The sequence below is a fragment of the Cervus elaphus genome, chromosome 29 (genome assembly GCF_910594005.1).
Source record: "Cervus elaphus chromosome 29, mCerEla1.1, whole genome shotgun sequence".
Taxonomy (NCBI): domain Eukaryota; kingdom Metazoa; phylum Chordata; class Mammalia; order Artiodactyla; family Cervidae; genus Cervus; species Cervus elaphus.
The window spans coordinates 47,050,311-47,071,901 of record NC_057843.1 but is presented as its reverse complement, the minus strand read 5'-3'; the positions used below and the strand labels follow the sequence as shown (position 1 = coordinate 47,071,901).

The 21,591-nt window shown below is 40.1% G+C and overlaps 2 protein-coding genes across 2 annotated transcripts in view; one reads left to right on the top strand and one right to left on the bottom strand.

Moving 5' to 3' along the window:
* The window catches only part of LOC122686324 (60S ribosomal protein L7-like), a 675,506-nt gene that overhangs the window by 596,217 nt on the left and 57,698 nt on the right, over positions 1-21,591 (top strand). The window lies entirely within an intron of this gene.
* The window catches only part of TMC1 (transmembrane channel like 1), a 117,634-nt gene that overhangs the window by 43,791 nt on the left and 52,252 nt on the right, over positions 1-21,591 (bottom strand). Inside the window, exons 7-9 of the mRNA XM_043890663.1 lie at positions 20,276-20,382; positions 16,325-16,423; positions 3,203-3,345 (exon numbers count right to left, since the gene is read on the bottom strand). Of these exons, the coding sequence (XP_043746598.1) occupies positions 3,203-3,345; positions 16,325-16,423; positions 20,276-20,382 (349 nt within the window). The remainder of the gene's footprint in view (positions 1-3,202; positions 3,346-16,324; positions 16,424-20,275; positions 20,383-21,591) is intronic.

Genomic DNA, 21,591 nt, shown 5'->3' with positions numbered 1-21,591 from the left:
TCTAATTTTCCTTCCAATTTCCCCACTGGTGTTGGTTTAGCTGCTAAGTCGTGTCCAACTCTTGTGATCCCATGGACTGTAGCCCACCAGGGTCCTCTGTCCAAGGGATTCTCCAGGCAAGAATACTGGAGTGGGTTGCATTTCCTTCTCCAGGTGATCTTCCCAACCCAGGGGTCAAACCCGGGTCTCCCGCACTGCAGGCAGATTCTTTACTGACTGTGCTACCAGACAAGCCAATTTCCCCATTAATTAATCAAAACAGATATCTGTTCCTCCCTTTTATGGATGAGGAATCTGCAACAAACAGTATGAGCAAGAGGACAAAATCCCGCAGTTGCCTGGTTGACTTTAAGTACTCAGTTTTAGTTTCACTTCATTTGAGGCATGTGTCCCATAAAGCCACTCATGTTTATTCCAAGAATGTATTTGTTTGGCGCTGGTGGGGAGCAGGGGTGGGGGGGGGAGATGATAAAGATTCTGTACAATCACTTATATCCCACCAATTGTTTTTCTACCAAGTTCTGCCCCCCAGGACTAGGAGCAGCTAGGAGTCATAAATGGCTTTGGAATTGTCTTGCCATAAAGGCCAGTGAACTTAAACCACTTGCCAATCATGTAGTGAACAACCAAAGCTCCCCTGCCAGAGGGAGGAACCAAAATCATGCTGGTTTAGATGGCATAACATGGATGACTTTGAGGGTGAAATGTGGAACTGGTGCCCTGCAGGTATCCTAAATGGCATCTTTGAGTTAATTCGAAATAGCTTCCATTTCCCGGAGAGCTGCACTAGCCAGTAAGTTTGCCATCAGCAATATGTGGTTACTGAGCACTTAAAATGTAACTGGTGTTTCAAAGACTTAGTACCAAAAAAAGACAGAAAATATCTCAATAATAATTTTAGATTGATTATATGTTGAAGGAACAGTTTTGATATATAGAGTTAAATAAAATATATTATTAAAATATATTCTACCTATGTATTTGTTTAGGATAGCTGCTGGAACATTTAAATTGCATGTCCCTTGTCTTATATTTCTTTACATAATGCTGTTCTAGATGCTTCATACTCATCTGCCAGAAATTATAATAAATGTACAAATCTATTAATGTACAACTACATAACCATGCATAACTACCTTACTGTGAGGGCTATCATATGACCTTACTTCCTATCATGCTGGCTTTGTTTGGTTTTTCAGTAAGCCTATGAATTATAATCCTAATAAAACAGTTACATTAGCACATGCCAGCCATGTTCTAAGTGCTTTGAATGTATTAAAGCATTTTGTCATTTTGTCCTCATGGCCATTCTAACATCAAGGTGTTATTACACCTCTCTCAGAAATAGGAAAGGGTTTCCATGGTAGCTCAGCTGCTAAAGAATCTGCCTGCAATGCAAGAAACCTTGGTTTGATTCCTGGGTTGGGAATACCCCCTAGAGAAGGGATAGGCTACCCACTCCAGTATTTATGGCTTCCCTGGTAGCTCAGACAGTAAAGAATCTGCCTACAAAGTGGGAGACCTAGGTTTGATACCTGGGTTGGAAAGATACCCTGGAGGAGGGATGGCAACCCACTCCAGTATTCTCGCCTGGACAAGAATTCATCTCTCCACGGACAGAGAAGCCTGGCAGGCTACAGTCCATGGAGTTACAAAGGGTCAGACACAACTGAACGACTAAGAAACTAGGCACATCACAGAAGCAGGAAAACAGAGCAGTTGAACAATTTGTCAGAGTTCTTTTATAATGGGCTAGAGCAGGTATTTGAATTCATGAAGAATGGTTCATGGCAACCCACTCCAGTATTCTTGCCTGGAGAATCCCATGGACAGAGGAGCGTGGCAGGCTACTGTCCATGGGACGATAAGAGTCGGACACAACTTAGTGACTAAACCACCACCAGAATGGCTCAAGAGACCATTAAAGTATATAGCCTCTGAAGAGTCACTAAAAGAAGCTGAGGAATTGGACATCCATAGATATGCTTCCTCAGGGAAAATGGAGACTAAAGGACTGATTTGAAATGATACTCACAAGGCCTGTGTGATATAATTGGTAACCTTGACTTTAATCCTGCCAAATCTAAATGGCTAAAAGACCAGAAATATGTTAGACTTTTTGGAATGAGGTACTATTTTAGCAGGTAGACAGATAGTTTACATACTTAGGGTCTCTGATTACACTTGGACAAGTAGATAGAGATTTTGGATACAGGGTCTCCATTAAGGCCTTTTTCAAGTTCTGAAAGGGCTTAAAAATCTAAACGTGATAGTTTTCTCTGGAGAAACCAATAAGTTGGGCAGGGACAGGACGCAAAGCATGTTTCAGACTGCGCCAGAGAGCTCCCGCTCAAGAGGACTTGGACCCTCAAGTAAAGATCCTTCCCTGCAATGAAGCAAAAGTCCAGTTCACCTTGTGCATAGTTAAATAAAAGGGAGACTTCATTGAGATGTTTCAACACTTCTGCTAAACTGGTTCAGAAAATTAGCTAAAAGTTAGGTTATTCATAGCCCTAAATGACTGTGCGAGCTTTCTGCAGTGTCTTCAAGTGAGGTTTTAACAATATATTTCAAACAGGGGGAAAAAATAAGCTGCAGTTTCATCAGTTCCCCCAATGAAATCCTTTCCCATGCTCTAATAAATCCTCCTCCAAGATAAAATATGATTACACAGTTGATCATGACGATCTCATTGAGGGCCATTTGTTTCTGCTATCTTACACAGCTGAAATTTTTTGGATGAGTGATTATTCTGTTTCTTGTGGGTGTTTTGCTGTTGTTTTTTTAATGAACAGAGAACAACAGATTCTGCCTGTTGAGCTGATCCTGCAAGTCACAGACCTCTCTGCATGCTAAAGAGGGGTCAGCAGCTGTTTTCCTGTCTTGTTTGCAACATTGACTTACACCTTAAAATTATACAAAAGAGCACAATTTTAAAATATGCTTAACCACAGACAGGACAGGCACACAACCATCACTGTGACCCAGTGATATGATCAAAGGCTTGCCCTTGTTTTCAATCCTTTTGTTTGGGAGATGTAGTAGTCTAACATTAGTACAGGTATTAAAACCACATTTTATCTCTTATATACTCTGCATTCTCTAGACATGAAACAGAAAAAAAAAATCCAATTCCCAAATTAACTTTCCCATTTGATTCCAGCAATCATTGCTTGCTTCCCAGGAGACCAATGAAACTTACGCTTTAAGGACAACCAGAAAACTGTATCCAATGCACATGATCCCCACCAGAAAATAGGAGAGTGGCAGTCTGAAATTCATCCATCCAATTGTTCGTTTGTTGTCGTAATAGCCATAAAAGAGGACGGAATATTGAGCCAAGCCCTAAAATCCAACAACAAAGCCGCTTAACAGATGCTGTGAAGAGCAACTCAAAGAAAAAAGATCGACTTCTAAGAAGAATAACAAAATGACATTAATTCTCAAACTTGGGAGATGGCTCTGACATGAGCCCTATTGTTTTGTTTCATGGAGTGACTGTTTCAGCTGCCACGCTGACTGACAGCCTCTTGGCTTACTTGAAATTCAGGTACTTTTAAATAGATCAAATTTTTAACCAAATATAGGCTTGCTCAGCTGTGGAGCCATTACCATGAAATGCCCATTGATTGAAACATCAAAACACACTTCATGGTGTCATTAGATTTACAATTTTAAGAGCTTGCTTAATATTGGGGGGGAATCTGAAATGTGCTTCCTCAAAGTTTCATGGCAGGTTTCCATTTTCAGTCACCTAAGCCACAGTTAGATTTGTTCTCCATAAGCTACAGAGGCCATGTCTCAGCTCACACTTAGCAAAAACAAGGAGCAGATGAGATGACATTGGAACCAATACATACAACCTTCTATTCATCAAGACTATTATCCCCAAATGAGTATGTTTATTCATACAACTACATGCTCTTTCCCAAAAATTATCTGCCAGGGTTGGCATCACTGTCTTCCAAAGCCAACTAAGTAACTGCTCTCTATACATAGAACATTGCATATTTTGATGCTGTTTCCCTTATAATATTCTTCATCTTTCTCTCCTCTCATTCCCTGTGTTCTTCAGTCTTAGTTTGGAGGCTTTGTTTCTGTATTACTATCCATCCACTTCCCCCTCTTCTCTCTGGCAATAATTTAAAACTACTATGCTTTGTGAAGTGAGAGGATAATTGCAGTAATAATATCAACCAATAAATTTGACTGAGCAGGGACTTCCCTGGTGGCCAGTGGGTAAGAATTGCCTGCCAGTGCAGGGCACATGGATTTGATCCCTGCTCTGGGAAAATTACACATGCCAGGGAGCAACTAAGCCTATGGGCCAAAACTACTGAGCCTAGAGCTCCCCAGCAGGAGAGGCCACCACAGTGAGAAGCCCGCACACCACCACAAAGGCAAAGTACAGCCAAAAATAATAAATAAATCATTTTTTAAAATAAATAAAAATAAACTTTATTGAGCAGTTAGAGTTGGCTGAATAATTCACCTTACAGAATCCTCACAAGCACCCTCTTGAAGTGGCTCCTGTTAGCGGCAATCATTTTCCTCTAGTTTTGTTACTTTCCACATAGAGAAAACAATTAAGTGCAACACTCCCAGCCCCTCTCCACTGCCTCATACCAGCTCCAGGGAAGAGAACCTCATCTGGTCTAGGACAGCTGGGTAGGACACTGTTCTGCAGCTGACTTGCCCATGAAAAGATGCACATTCTTCAATATCCCAGCTTTAACAATGATAAAGGTGACATGTTGACCTCCATCTGTCTGTTTGTCTTATTTCTGGTTAGTTTACAACCCGAGTTGACAACGCATGTGGTATTATTTACCATGACTCTCCCCCTGCAAAAAGACACTATAGTTTTATATCTACTTTGCAGATGAAGAAACTGAGTTTTAGAGAAGTTAAGTTACTTGTCCATGTTCATGCAGCTAGTAAGCAACGGTCTGAACTTGACCTGGGTCTAATTTTAAATCTGTATACTTAACCACTGTGCTATACTGCTTCTCCTATGTTCTCTTTGCCTACCACGTCTTGCATCATACTAATGTCTTATCTATCCAGGAAAACAATGAAACTGAAGCCTCAGGACCCCTGGATTGGTTCAGAGTGGTTCCAGGACCCCTGGACACTCCTTTTGAAAAGATTTCAAAGCACCTCATCCCCATCCTTGAAGGGCCTCATTCTCACTTGTATAAACATTACAAGCTGACTTCTTTTTCTAACTCATAACAACAGTACTGGGATTAAAACCCACCTCCAAAACAACATAAAAGGAGAAAGGAGATATGTAGCAAACATCTGGTGAGCTTGTTAGGTTAGCACAATAGCTACCAGGGCAGCTAACTCATCTAGCATATGTATTACTCAGCATATGTTCAATGGTGGCACTACATAAATATTAGATCACAACCAAAGTGGGTAAGGCCCCTTTTTTTTGAATCCTGATTATTTCACAAAGGTTTCTTCAGTTGGCCTATTTCTACCTATGCAGTGAAGCATGCAAATGAAAGAGGAGGTACTATTGAAGAGCACAATTTTTAAAAGCTTTATCCAGTCCCTCTCAGTGGCATATTGAGGGGTGGTTTTAAACATGCTGAAAGGCTTAAAAGAAGATTCCCCCTTCCCTTCCACCCTATGGGCCCACCACAAGCCATACATCTTTCCCTTTCCCTTAAAGCTCCAACAGCAGACATCTGGAAGTGACTAAAATAGCAATGACTCCTAGCCTAGCCAAGGTTTTCCATTCGGTTTCCATGTCAGCACACATGGCTTTTCCTGTGGGAACACTCTTCCATCCCCAAATCTGTGACAGAGAAACCACAGTCAGAGCCAAGTTTCAAATGAGCACAGAAAATTCCTGTCCAATTCTGGGTTCCATGCTTGCACATCATCTACTAAGTCTCTAATTTTGGTCTGAATGCTATGCTGCTGGTGGTCTAGAGCATAGTCACCGACACACATCTACGAGAATGTTTTGATGTTTTGGTCACAGGTAATCATGTAGTTATTTATCTAACTAATTTTTAATGAGAACATATTTCCTAAATGTTATACATAGATGGAATGGGAGACTGGATTACAGAGACCCTTAAGAAAAGTTCTACATGCAAATCCCTTTTAAACCATACTGGCTTCTGTAAAGAAAAATTCCATTTCCCTTTTGTGTCATGATCCACAACTGACAAAAATGGTGGAACTTCTAGATCATATGCCCAACACCTATTACACATCTCACTCCATTTGAATATTCCACAGGAATCTTGACTGCAGTACATTTTAAAAGTTCTCCCGCATTTTAAAAGCTTTTCCCTCCTACCTCAGGAAATGAGCCACCAACCCACGATTACCTCGGCCAGAAACTTGGACATTTTCACATCTTCCCATGTTTGTACCCATAAGATGCATGCAGCCACTCACTAAGCCCTTAGTTTCTGCCTCATTGCCTTATCTGATACTCATCCCTTCTCTGTATACCACCACCATTCACAGGACTCCCTGCCTTCAACTTATGAAAACAAACCCATACCATATTCACAGAGAGTCTTTCAAGGGGTAACTCTGACCATGTTTCTATCCTAATTCAAAACTGTCATGTTCTCCACTGCCTAGTGAATAAAGTCTGAGTCTTCAGCATAATGAATGAGACTGTCCTGCCTGATTATACCCTTGTTTTTCGTATGGCACGCTCATCTTCCACCACTCTTCTCTCTCCTTACATACCAGCTTGGCTGAATCACTCACAGATATTGAGTGCACAGCACTGTTTATTGCCTCCATACCTTTGTACATATTGATCCCTCTGCTAAGATATTATTCCCTGTTATTCTCCCCATTTCAGAGCCCAGGTTATTCCTTCTGTTTCTTTAAAATAGGTGAAAATACCTTTGTAAAGGCTTTACTGACCTCTAGACCACAGCCAGGTGTATGAGGAAATGAACGATCGTTTCTTTCATTTGCACAAAGTGCCACTAGATGAACTTCACCCCATCCCTCCTCTAGCTTTTTACTCACTCCACCCCAAGGAAGATATAGTGACATCTCTGATAGGTCAATGAATTAACTTGGCTCGCCTTTCAAATTTAGAATTCAGATGAAAAACGGTTACTGTTTACTGGATCCTCTAAGAAAGCCAGTAAACTGAATCCCAGTAAACTCCAACCCTGAATCCTCCTTCATTATGCCTCCATATGCCCAGGACACACATCTGTGAGCTTGAGATTGTCACCTTGTATGGCATTCATTTGTTTGCATGTCCAAATAGACCATAATGTCCCTGTGGACAGGGAGTATATATCATCTTTGTATTTCTAGCATCCCACACTCATCTTTGTGGAATGGTTAAATGAACAGAGAAATTGTTTCTGGTAGTCATTAGCAATCCTCAGTTCAGTTCAGTTCAGTTCAGTCGCTCAGACTCTTTGCGACCCCATGAATCGCAGCACGCCAGGCCTCCCTGTCCATCACCAACTCCTGGAGTTTACTCAAACTCATACCCATCGAGTCGGTAATGCCATCCAACCATCTCATCCTCTGTCGTCCCCTTCTCCTCCTGCCCTCAATCCCTCCCAGCATCAGGGTCTTTTCCAACGAATCAGCTCTTTGCATGAGGTGGCCAAAGTACTGGAGTTTCAGCTTCAGCATCAGTCCTTCCAATGAACACCCAGGACTGATCTCCTTTAGGATGGACTGGTTGGATCTCCTTGCAGTCCAAGGGACTCTCAAGAGTCTTCTCCAACATCACAGTTCAAAAGCATTAATTTTTTGGCACTCAGCTTTCTTCACCGTCCAACTCTCACATCCATACATGACCACTGGAAAAACCATAGCCTTGACCAGACAGACCTTTGTTGGCAAAGTAATGTCTCTGCTTTTTAATATGCTATCCAGGTTGGTCATAACTTTCCTTCCAAGGAGTAAGTGTCTTTTAATTTCATGGCTGCAGTGAAGCTCCTTCAAATTATCATCTAAACCACCCTTTTCTATCATTCTGCTCTCTACTACTCATTTTAATAAAATAGAGTAAATCATTCAAGACAGAAACATGAAAATAATGATCTTATGTTGGGATTAAATGAGTCAAAACACCAAGAAAATATCTGACAAAACTCTTCAATTTTTCCTACTGTCTAATTGCCTAAAACTCTTATAATAATGAGACAATCCCGGTGCTATAAAATGAGAGGCTACATGTGATTTCTTTCTACATAGGAAAAACGATCTTTTATTTCACAAGAGGAGATTAAAGGGACTATATTATGGGGTTTTGTTGTTCTATATAAATCTGTCCACTACTTCTTTAAAGTCGTGAAATGTCAAGTCATACATGAAAAGTGATCCGGTAGTTGTCTAGACACAGGTTGCACTGGGAACACTTTAGTATTACCTAGGATTTAAATATTATCTTAGTATTTAACAAGGAGTTTTTGAGGAAATAAAAATACCCCCAAAATGTAGAGGAAATATTGAAATGACTTAGAAAAAACTTAAATTCAGAAGTTTTAAAATCCAGTATGAATAGCATACATTTTATTTCAAATATTTAAGATTATCAAATGCAAATAATTTCAAGTATAATATATAAGCAAATAATATCCATAAGTGATATATGATGATGAAATATCAGATAGAGTTTTTACTGATTTCAAAAGTTTGTAAACTTAAGTAATCTACTTGTCACAGCTGAAGTATTAGACTCATAACTTGGGGTTGCTTGTTATGTTACAGAATATAATTTAATAGGTTGTAAGGTTCTAATCTAACTCAATAACTCAGCCTTTCAGCTGAATTTACCAAGCTCAGCCTATTAGGTTGGTGCCAATATTTAGATATCAGCAAATTCCTCCCAGGTAAACTGAGCTCTTCTAAACAATCTTAGTCTCTCACCTCTGGACATATTGATAGACTCACCTTTGATCTCCTCACATCAATTTTGCCTTTCTCCAACCTGCTGATCTCTTCAAAATCCAAGTTTGATAATGTCACTACTCACTCACCACTCAAATTATTTTCAATTACTCTGAGAAAAAGTAAAGTGTTATGGTCTACATTCTAGATGGTCTCACATGCTTTAATATCTTTTTATCTCTCTAACAATATTTGTCCCTGATGCCCCTTCACATTCTCAGCTTTAGTTTCACCAGCCTTCATTCTGTCCTTTAAATAAGGCAACCCTCTCTCATCACAAGACCTTTGCAGATGCTGATTTCACTGCCTAGAACATCTATTCTCTCTGGTTCTTCAAAGCCCAATTCAAATGTTACTTTCTCAGAAAAACTCCTGCTCTTATCTACCTCCCTCTCTTAGGCCATAAACCAAGTTTCCTGATACATGTTCTCTTAATACTGTTTAGCTTTCTTTCATAGCACATGGAACAGTTGCAATTACATTTATTTTTATGATTATTTGATTGCAGAGGTTTTGTTGGTTTTTGTTCACATTTGCTTAATGCCTGGCATACTACCTGGCACCTGGAAAATCTTCAATAAATGTTCACTTAATTAATCAGAAGAAGACTTGTTTCTGTGATCGTTTCTAAAGAAGAAAACAACATTTTCATGTTGTAAGTATAGTATTAGGATCATAGGCATTCCAAAGTTTTGCAAAAAGAAAGTTCGTCTTTTGTTTGGCAGATACAGCTTAAAGGAGATGCTGAAAACTAGGAGTTGTTGCTGAAGCAAAGAAAGAAGATCCCAAGGAATCAGTTCTCCAAATTCAGGAGAACAAAAGGATACCAAGAAAGCTAAGAGTAAACCCAAGGATCTTTCCTATTACAGGCTATAAAGGTGTCATAAACAAGTCCAGAAGTAGTAGGTTAAGAAGCCTATGAAGCAAGAAAAAGACCTGTGAATGGGAGCAGAATTTGATATGCCTCATTTTAAACCAACCCTAATGAGCCTGTTGAATCAGAGAGACCTGCACTGGACATTGAGGAAGTAAAGCGAATGTGGGAGCCAGGAGTGGACAGCCCTCAGATGCTGCCAATCCCAGCACCATGTGCCTGAGCGGCGCCTGCTTCTGTTCAGTGCAGCCGTCATAAGAGTTTCATCAAGTCCACAGGTGAGAGGATGCGCACCCGTCCAACCTGAGGATCTCCATCCCAGGGAAGAGCCGTATCTCTGGATGGACTTGGGAATTCGTAGGTGGCTTAGCAGCCTGGCATGGGTAATACTTTTGCCCTCACTGGGGCATTATTTATGTTCTAGGAGTTCAGAGTCTGCTGAGTCAGCTTTGGGCCAGGCTGAGACAATAGCCTTGGCTAAGGGACCATGCCTTGAAACTTGTTGAAACTGAGTAATCCCAACATGGGCTTCCTTGGTGGCTCAGTGGGTAAAGAATAGACTGCCTGCAATGCAGGGGACACGGGCTCAAACCCTGGGTTGAAAAGATCCTCTGGAGAAGGAAGTGGCAACCCACTCCAGTATTCTTGCCTGGGAAATCCCAGGACAGAGGAGTCTGGTGGGCTACCCGTCATGGGGTCTCAAGAGTAGACACCGTCAACTACAATAGAGCAGCTGCTAAGACCTCCTTCAAAAGACAGTGACGTGGATAAAGGGAGACAAAAAATACAAACGTCCAGTAATAAAATAAGGAAGTCATGGGGATATAACATACAGCATGGTGACTGTAGTTAATAATATTGTATTGCATATCTGAAAATTGCTAAACAATCATGGACAAAGTTGCTTACCATTTTAGTAAACAGAGGACAATGCAGCCATCAAACCATTCGCTGCTGCAGGTACCCTCAACCATACACTTTTAAGACAATTCAGGAGAGAAAAATAGGATACCACTCCTAGATATTTAAGAACCATATCAAACGAATCATTTCAATGAAACCAGACTCGCATCTTCCTCTTACAAACAAATGCACTAAAATTATTAACTTGAGAGGTTTGTTTTTTGTGATTAGCAGTAATCCTTTTATGTTCCACTATATGGGCTATGTTTTGTTTTTGTTTTTTCCCAGTAAAGACTCTCATATATCCTGACTCTTCCCTTACCTCTTTGGAACAATCCCTTAGAGCGATCTGAGAGACTGCCACCCCAGGCTATGAACCTCAGTAAAGCCACCGAATAAAGCACAATTTTCAACTTTCAGGTTATGCATTGTTTTCAGTAGACAGAGCAAATCTTAAAATTTCTCATCACAAGAAAAACAAATTCTGTAACTATGTTATGTACAGTAAGAGACATAACTAGACTTATTGTGGTAACCATTTGCAACATATATATAAATATTAAATCATGATGCTATATACCTTAGAATGAATATAATGTTTTAGTCAATTTTACCTCAATTTTAAAAAGGGGAGCTCCCTAAAAACAAAAGTGCATTTGAACTACTGAAATATTTCTAAAGAAAGGATGCATCATTCCATATGTGAATCACAAAATATCTCTTCTAAGTGTGGCTGGTACAGTAAGAGATGAAGGAACTTCAAGAACTGAGACTGTCTGAGAGGATACTCTCGCTTTAGATCACTACTTAACAGAAACATTAATGCCAATAAAACAAGGACCTGAACTGCTGTTTATTAACATTTAGACTGTGACAGTCTCCTTTGAGGACAAACCTCAAAAATGAGATGTGGCAAAAGTGGGCAGAAGGCACAGGCTTGGGATGATATATTAGAGTAAAACAAACAATTTTACATTGTCAGCCACATTTTAGCTTGAATTTCAAAATTTCAATTAAAGAAGTTAATTATCTGTGCCATCTTTGGGAAACCAGTGAATCTCCCTGAGTCCCAGTCTCCTCAAATATAAAAAGATTATTGATCTTCATTTTGAAGGGTTGTTATAAAGATAAAATTTAATGTATGTGCCTGTTTAATACATAATGGATATAAACTCTCCTCTCCTCTCCACAGCCCCCATATCTATGATGACCAGGGGGAAAGGGAAGACAAAGTTTGACTCATCATTTATCTCCACCCACAATGTACAAAATGCCCTCAAGCTGGAAAGCTAAATGCATTTCCCTTTACTCACAACGCAAATCTTTACCCACATGATCTCACTGTCTGGTAACAGCTCAAGCTCATTCCAAATTCCACCTCAGTTCCTCCCTTTCTCTCTCACAAGAATATCAAAGCTCTATAGTCTCTTCATCATTCCTACATCATTCTGTGTCTCCAAATATCATGCCAACAAAGACATCCTCTTCTTACTGACTTAAACCTGTTCTTCTAGTTCTATTGCTTCAAATAATACTATTTCTGTCAATTTGATTCATAATATCCATATTATACCACCTTCCTATTTCTTACTATTTTAATAAAATATACTTTCCTCTTACCCAGTAAGACCTACCACTGGGTATATAATAAAAATAAATTAAAAATTGGTGCTTTGTAAACGGTGACTTCGAGAATCCATAAGACTGGCTGGCCTTGCATGAATCAAACAGTACTCAACTGCTATTAATTAAAGGGAATTTGGATGACCTCCAAGGGGATACTTCTGAGTGAGGAGGGGGAGCATCCAGAGAGACATTCCAAGGTTCTAACACGAACTCAACAGAGAAGCAGCTCCCCACAAACTTGCCATCTCCACCCTGAAAATTTTCTGACCCTTCCCGACTTATAGGGTCTTCTACCACAAGAGGTCACGCTTGCATCTATTTTCCAGTGTTCTATAAGTTGATTCTGCTTTTCTTTACCTGTGTCTATATGACACTGCCTACTTAATCTGATATATTAACATTCTTAAATGAAGGGGAAAAAGCTCATGTTCTGATTAGACCATTTAGGCACCAGTCATCTCTACCCTGGGCCTAAAACTTTTTCTCCTGGCATCTCTGGGCTCTTTGGAAGTACAGAATTCTGGGTTTCCAGGGACCGAAAAGGACATCTGGGCAAAGGTTTCCGCCATGGTACTATGATAGATGAAATAGTGGGCTGTCCAGTTAGATCACTTGATAATACAGAGAGGACATCTCTATCAGGTAACTGTTCAGAGCAGCAAGTAAAGAATTCAGGCAAGGTTAAATATTGAACCTTTTTACTTGAGAAGCTAATTTAAGAATTGCATGTTTATTACAAAAGGTAGAAATGGGATCCAACTGCTCAACTCCTTTTTCCCTTGCAAGATACAACATTAAATGGAGTCAGTCTGTGTTCCAGAAACTGTCAATGAGAAGGATGTTGGAAATTATGACAAAAAAATGACTGATGTGATACAAGACAGAGAAAGAACACTAGATTAAGAGGCTTTTATTAGCCATAAGACCTTAAACATGCTTCTATGACTCAACATTTCCCTAACTTTATAATGTGGGACATAGGATAGAAAGTCTCTATGGGATTAGAGCTCTCATTCCTCTCTTAAATCTATTCTTTGTGATATGTCAAACAATTGAGTGATCGCAGTCCTCGGAAAAAATTAAGAAAGAAATAAGTGCATACCATCACTTTAATGACTTTTTTTCTTGACCTTTCAATAATCTCTCATGGCCTTAGAATAATTTCTAGGTTGGCCTAAGTGAATATTATAGGATATTCCTGTTTCCATCTTCTTTTATCCATGGTAAATAGTATTTCACCAAACTGGGAACTTCCTTAGTGGTCCAGTGGCTGAGATTCTGTGATCCCAGTGCGGAGGGCATGGGTTCAGTCCCTGGTCAGGGAGCTAGATCTCACACACTGCAATGAAAAGATGCTGCATGCCACAACTAAGTCCTGGTGCACAAATAAAAAATAATACTTCACCAAACCGGACAGGAGAAAGCTGTTGAGGGCAGTAATAAAAATCTTAGAAAGCATACTTTTGCCCAAACCTTTCCTCTAGTCTCCTCCTGTGTTCACCTCCTAGATTCTCTAGTCCACTCCCTAGCAACTCTCCCTGCGCCACCTTCCTCTTTGTCTTTCTCAGTTAATTAACACCTCTAAAGTCTCAAACAGACATTGTTTGCAAAATGGACATTGTTTCGTTTCCGTTACTTGACAAATTTGTAAGTGTAGAAACTTCAAAAATATGTGTTTAGAAGTCAAAATGCCTTTTATTCATACTTTTAGTTCTTCCGTTCCCTGATATGACTAAAACATCAGAAAATGCCAGTAATATTATTAGTTCTTGGTCTTATTAACCAGACTGGAAGCTTATTATGTTACCAATCCGAGGAAGAGAATGAGAAATAAAAATAGTATGTGGGAGGCATAGTAATAAATTAATTGAAATGTAAATGAGGGGGAGGAGAGAGAGGGAGAAATAGAAGAAGTAGGAGTACTAGAAAGGAGAAATAAAGATAAGAAGTCAAATCTAACTCAAAGGCCATATCTTCTCTGAAACCCAGGCACGCAAGCGAAATAAACAACCTGCTTCCTCAGGGCTCCCCGGTATTTTTTTCTCCTTCATTTTACTAAGTGCAGAACGCATTGTATACTAGTTGCCTGTGTAAGGGCTTTCTTCTACTATCATAGTTACCTTGAGGTCAAGAACCATGTCACATTCATCTTTGTAAAACCAGGGCCTGTTTATATTTAATAAACATTGAATTTAAGTGAAAATTCCAACTGACAGGTGTAAATTAAAATTCCAAAGGCCACAAAGTTGAGGCTGTCACTCTGCTTGTGCTTATTCTATAAATGCCTTGTTGAGTCAGAGGCTGGGAACCTTTCCTAAATTTATATTTCCTGGTACTGCTCACATCAATTAAATTCTTTGGTTCTTATTTCAATGCTCTACAAATCCTCGCCCTTGCTCAGGATTCCCAGGAAACAAGATTCATTAAGTCTCTACGGGTTGAGTATTATGTCAAGGGCTTCAACGAAGATGCAGCAGATGTTATTCCTTCTTTAGGAAACTCAGAATTTAGAGAGGTTGAGGGTAGAATTCAAAACATCTGTGAAATATGCATATTAATAGTATAAATATGAAGACCATTGTTTTTCTCTCCTTCCTTCATTCCCCACTCTACATAAAATTTTATTCTCATTTGCTACCCTTCAAAGATTCCTAATTATTAATTCCCCAATCTCCACCATCCTACCTTCTGATCCTATACACTTCGGAACATCTCTAATCTGGCCACTACACATTTAAGAAGAATGTGTAGAATTGAATCATTGTCACAGACTTGAATCACGCTCCAAAATGAGTTTTCAATAGGCAAAAATGAATCCCTGCCATAATAATCCCCACCCAGGGGAGCTCAAAGTGTAATACTCATTTTAGTGCTATGATTGAATAATGACCGTTTGGGTATCACAATCGAGTGATACTCATTTTCATTTTATATAAAAGTCAGAATTTGGTATTATTTAGTATTTACTATCTAGTTTTATTTAGTATTGACTCTTCAATAATGCTAAATAGACACGTGTAAGAAGAGAAGAAGCTAATACAAAATATCAAAACCTGAGGAATACAACAAGATTTTCCAAAAAGCACCTTTGCAAACTCTTGCTTTGTCCTTTTCCAAACAGAGACAATAATATTTACATGAAGAAAACTAAGATCATGGCACCCAGTCCCATCACTTATGGGCAAATAGGTGGGGAAACAATGGAAACAGTGAGAGACTTTATTTGGGGGGGCTCCAAAATCACTGCTGATGGTGACTGCAGCCATGAAATTAAAAGATGCTTGCTCCTTGGAAGGAAGTTATGACCAACCTAGATAGCATATTAAAAAGCAGAGACATTACTTTGCCAACAAAGGTTCATCTATTCAAAGCTATGGTTTTTCCAGTAGTCATGTATGGATGTGAGAGTTGGACCATAAAGAAAACTGAGCACTGAAGAATTGATGCTTTTGAACTGTGGTATTGGAGAAGACTCTTGAGAGTCCCTTGGACTGCAAGTAGATCCAACCAATCCACCCTAAAGGAAATCAGTCCTTAACATTCATTGGAAGAATTGATGTTGAAGCTGAAACTCCAACACTTTTGCCCATCTGATGCAAAGAACTGACTCATTTGAATAGACCCTGATGCTGGGAAAGATTGAAGGCAGGAGGAGAAGGGGACAACAGAGGATGAGTTGGTTGGATGGCATCACCGACTCAATGGAAATGAGTTTGAACAAGCTTCAGGAGTTGGTGATGGACAGGGAAGCCTGGCGTGCTGGAATCCAGGGGTCAAAAAGAGTTGGACATGAGTGAGTGACTGGACTGAACTTTCATTCAATAATCAATATTCCCATTTAGTCATCTTACCATATTCCTAAACTCCATTTACTTTTCCTTCCTTTTTCTTTTTTTTTTTAAGGGGGCAGAACCCTCTCTCTTAAGACCTTCATTCAGCTACAGAAGAGGGGCCATGGAATTACAGAATACAGAAAAATCTGTCACCGCACAGCTGTGTGGAAATACTTACATTGAAGTCATACAGGACCCCAAAGTTGGCTGCTGATGCCTCCTCAGCCCTGGGAACCGTTTTCCTAGGTAAACTGCCATATGGCAAACCCCAGAGGTACTACATGGAAAAAACAAAGAAAGCAGTTAACAATTGGAAACAAAGTCTGAGCCACACATGTGATCACAAATGGTTTTGGTTAGAATTCTTCTGAAACTTTTTCATGGGGACTCTGCGGGTCTCCATGTGGGGTCCCCTTTTCTGGGAACCGACTACTAAATCCAGAGTTCAGAGCAAAGGGAACACTAAGGACCCTGCATTCTGACTTCAGCAGACCACCAGCAATCTCACCCACCACTGTGCCCAGAGGCTTGCTGAGAGCCCTACTACCCACCACCACTGCCATACTAGTCCCATTTAGGAGGTCTGGAAAGGAGAGAGGTGGCCTTTGGGGGACAATAGTTTTCAAAAAAACCATACTACCCACATAGACAGATGGGAATATCCCTCAGGGGTTGGGGTGGTGGAGAATCTCTCCCTCATGTCAAGGAAGAGAAGAAAAAGGAGAGTCACGCACACAATTAGAGGGTGTCAACTAATAGGGGCTTCCCTGGTGGCTCAGATGGTAAGGAATCTGTCTGCAATGCAGGCCTGGCTTTGATCCCTGGGTTGGGAAGATCCCTTGGAGAAGGGAGTGGCTGCCCACTCCAGCTTTCTTGCCTAGAAAATCCCATGGATGGAGGAGCCTGGTGGGATACCATCCACAGGCACAGGGTCACAAAGAGTTTTACATGACTGAGCAACTAACACTTTCACATTTCAACCAGGAGGGAAGACTGCACCCTGACCGTGATGTCTGCTGCATCACTGATTCAGGTTTACTGCCCAGACCTTGTGCTACCAGATTAGAAGACATGTGATTGATTAGGGGTGGAGGAAGTCAGTGATGGAGCAGAGCGGAGCAGAGCTCTAGCCCCAGCGTAGCAGATGCTGCTTCTTGTGCAACATGAAAACATCGCTTCTCTGGTGCTGTGGCCGGAGGAAGAGGAAGAACATGGATGGAAACCTAGGTGTAGAGATTGACTGGGCAACGGCTGCGAATCAGCCCCTGCTCCTTCCCTCCACCCAAACTGCACAGCTTCCACAACAGTCCTTCTGGCTTCCTTAGACAGAACAGAACAGAGCCTGGGTTCCACTCATGCTCTCTTTCCCCAGAGTTGGAGGCCACAGAAAACAGAGAAGATTAGGGTCTCCGGTTTGCACAGGGAGCAGGAACTTAGGGCAAAAGGGCAAATGCATCGGAGGAATGCTGAGTAAGGCCAGTGGGTGGAGGCCCCTGAAAAATCTAGCATTGTGGCTGGGAGGCAACCAGTCCTGCCCTCTGTTGGTTTTGTAAAGTCAGCAAGCAGGGAGCCCATCCTCTTCTGTTTGTTTGCTGGAGTTGGTAATCAATGCCCTGAAAACAGGATGCCCCTCAACATCTAACACAACCTGGAAAAAAGCTTCCAAAACCAATATGCTTCCTAGTTCTGGGAACACATCTAACTGAACACGTATTAGCTTCCTGCACCACATATGAATGCTCGGTGCTCAGTCATGTCCTACCCTTCCCAGCCCCATGGACTGTAGCCTGCCAGGCTCCTCTGCCCATGGAATTTTCCAGGAAGAATACTGGAGTAGGTTGCCATTTCCTTCTCCAGAAGATCTTCCCAACCCAGGAGCATCCTACAATTTTCTACAGTTGGAATGAATTAGCAACAACCTTTCATTCCTCCACATGGAGGCAGCATGGTGTAGGGGGAAAAGAGTAAATGCAGCTGATAAGATTCCCTGTATACCCTGCATCTGACACTGAGAAGCATCGTAGTAACTGGTGATAGTTTCAGGTTTCCTTAGAGAAGAGCAAAAACAAAGTTGTGGTTAACTTGAAATAGGTGAAATACATTCTGCTGCATTGCTTAAAGTTTTTGCTTAGGATATGTACTATACTTATAATCTTAGACATCTTAGGACTTTTGATCTAAGTCCACCATCTTCTACGAGCCAGATAGTCATATAACCCCCCAAATTATCTCAAAGATTATAAAACTAGCAAAACAGGGTGCATAAGCTTGTTACATAAGACGAACACTCATTCCAGATCAGCTTTAAAAAATATCAGCTAAGTCCAATCAGCATTATATGACTCAGATTCCACATTTTTAAAATGGAGAAAGAAAAACTCGACTATATTCTACTGTATAAATTTGTTGTGAGGCTCAGTGAGTAAAAGAAGTGAAAGTACTTTACACATTAAAAGCTGAAACTCATTAAGCATGTAAGGCACTGGTATTATTCTTGTGGGGAGGCTTGATACAAAAGCTGGCTCTGATTTGAAACCACAGGGATAAACAACACTCAAAACAATTAGTTTTGGCCATTGCCAATGGTGTATTGAACAAATCGGCTTTTGAGATACTGATATCTGGAAAGATCCTTTGTAGGTTAAGTAAAGCCTAACCCAACTTATGTATGGTAAGCATCCAAAGAAGTCAGAGTCATTTAACTTCTTACGGTTAAGTACACAACCTCAGTCTTGTTTCTTGGTCTTAGTTAATTGGTCTTAGTACAGCCTTGACATACTCCTTTTCCTATTTGGAACCAGTCTGTTGTTCCATGTCCAGTTCTAACTGTTGCTTCCTGACCTGAATATAGGTTTCTCAAGAGGCAGGTTAGTTAGGTGGTCTGATATTCCCATCTCTTTCAGAATTTTCCACAGTTTATTGTGATCCACACAGTCAAAATCTCTGGCATAGTCAATAAAGCAGAAATAGATGTTTTTCTGGAGCTCTCTTACTTTTTCGGTGATCCAGCAGATGTTGGCAATTTGATCTCTGGTTCCTCTGCCTTTTCTAAAACCAGCTTGAACATCTGGAAGTTCACGGTTCACGTATTGCTGAAGCCTGGCTTGGAGAATTTTGAGCATTACTTAACTAGCATGTGAGATGAGTGCAATTGTGTGGTAGTTTGAGCATTCTTTGGCATTGCCTTTCTTTGGGATTGGAATGAAAACTGACCTTTTCCAGTCCTGTGGCCTCTGCTGAGTTTCCCAAATTCACTGGCATATTGAGTGCAGCACTTTAATAGCATCATCTTCTGGGATTTGAAATAACTCAACTGGAATTCCATTGCCTCCACTAGCTTTGTTTGTAGTGATGCTTTCTAAGGCCCACTTGACTTCATATTCCAGGATGTCTGGCTCTAGGTGAGTGATCATGCCATCGCGATTATCTGGGTCGTGAAGATCTTTTTTGTACAGTTCTTCTGTGTATTCTTGCCACCTCTTCTTAATATCTTCTGCTTCTGTTAGGTCCTTACCATTTCTGTCCTTTATCGAACCCATCTTTACATGAATTGTTCCCTTGGTATCTCTAATTTTCTTGAAGAGATCTCTAATCTTTCCCATTCTATTGTTTTCCTCTGTTTCTTTGCATTGATCGCTGAGGAAGGCTTTCTTATCTCTCCTTACTGTTCTTTGGAACTCTGCATTCAGATGCTTATATCTTTTGTTTTCTCCTCTGCTTTTTTGCAAAGTTGCATTGAGTAGTATCTTTTTCAAAGCAAACTTGGCAAAATAAATACATGCAACTCACAAGATGTCAAAGTCTTTCTCTTGAGCAATTAATATTGGGCATAGGGGCCACCTTGGGAATCTGATAGAATCTGTGAACCTTTCCACTTAGAAATGTACATTTAAACATGCACACACATTTTATTTATTATTTCAGGAGGCCACGTACCCTTCAGAGAAAAATTAGGACCTTTGGTTGACGGACACCATTTTGAAGATTAATTTGTTACAAATACTATTACTCTAACAGCATAGGTAGCTAGGTAGGCATTCTACTCTTAAAAAGTGGAGTTTTTTTAGTAGAGTGCTTGCATAATAAGCTTGTTACAGCATGTTTTATAAACTAGAAGTCAGAATCTTACCTCTGGCAACATGATAAGGCTGAATGTCAGGATAAAGAGAACCATGTTTACGCCATACATCCATCTCAAGAAGAGGAAGTATGAAGCCACTGATGAGCCAAACTGACCTATTAAAAAGAAAATAAAAGTTTTAGAGAGGGGGCAAAACAAGACAAAAGCCAAGTCTTGGTGTCTTCCAAATTGAGTCGTCTCATTGCAACACATTGATTTTTTTGTTCACTTTTGCAGGCTCTAGCAAATTTTTTTTTTTTCTATCCAGAAAGAGAAAATGTTAACATGATGAAAGTAGATGTGCATTCTACACAATGACTACATCTTTAGAGTCCATCTTCCTGCCTTTTGCTCAGCAGCCAGAGTTGACATTTGAAGAGCCCATTTTATTGAGTTAACACAGTTAAGTGAGAAAATGTATATAAACTGGTTATGTTATTGAGCCCAAGCTCATATTTCTCACCACAGGCCAATAAACCAAGAGATGAGTTGTTAGGGCAAGGGATAATGACTTTATTTAGAAAGCCAGCAAACCAAAAAGATGGTGAAGTTATGCCCCCAAAGAACTATCTGGCCTGGTTTAGAATTTAGGTTTCCTTTATACTAACAGGGGAGGGGAAAAAGTCAAACATTTCCTAGTTCCAGCTAGTTTCCAGAGGGAATGTGTTAATTTCTTCCTTCCTTTAGTCATTCATAGGTGGACCTGATGAGAATGTTCCTCATGAGCTAAACAGAGATATTTTGGCTTAATTCTCATTACCTGGAAGGCAGGATTCCCAGAAATGGGCCATTATGTATAATTTAAACTTACAGGCAACATCCCTTTAGTGGTTAACACAACAGAACACAAAAATTCCTCCCTATTACAGTTACTACAATGCCTGGCCAGTAGTTAGCTATTATTATAATTATAATTACTGTGCTTCTTCCTCTTTTTTCTCAAGCAGCAAAATTCTTTCCAAAGTTTACCACATCTTTTATGGAGAGGAGCCTGGCAGACTACAGTCCATGATGTCACAAAGAGTTGGACATAACTGAGTGACAAACACACACACACATCCTATAGACCATCCTGTGCTGTTCTGAGCAGATGGGGCATTTCACAGATAGTGTAGAAGCTGAAGTCCATTCATTCATTTTTCACATGTTTACCTTCTGTCAGGAATTATCTTAGATGTGAAACATAATATCAGAGACAGGATTGCTGCTCTAATACAATTTATGTTTTACTGAGGTGTGGAAATAAGAAATATGTAATAATTTAAAAAGACATAAAGAAGTATACATTCATCATAATATATACTACATTACATTAAAATCCTATA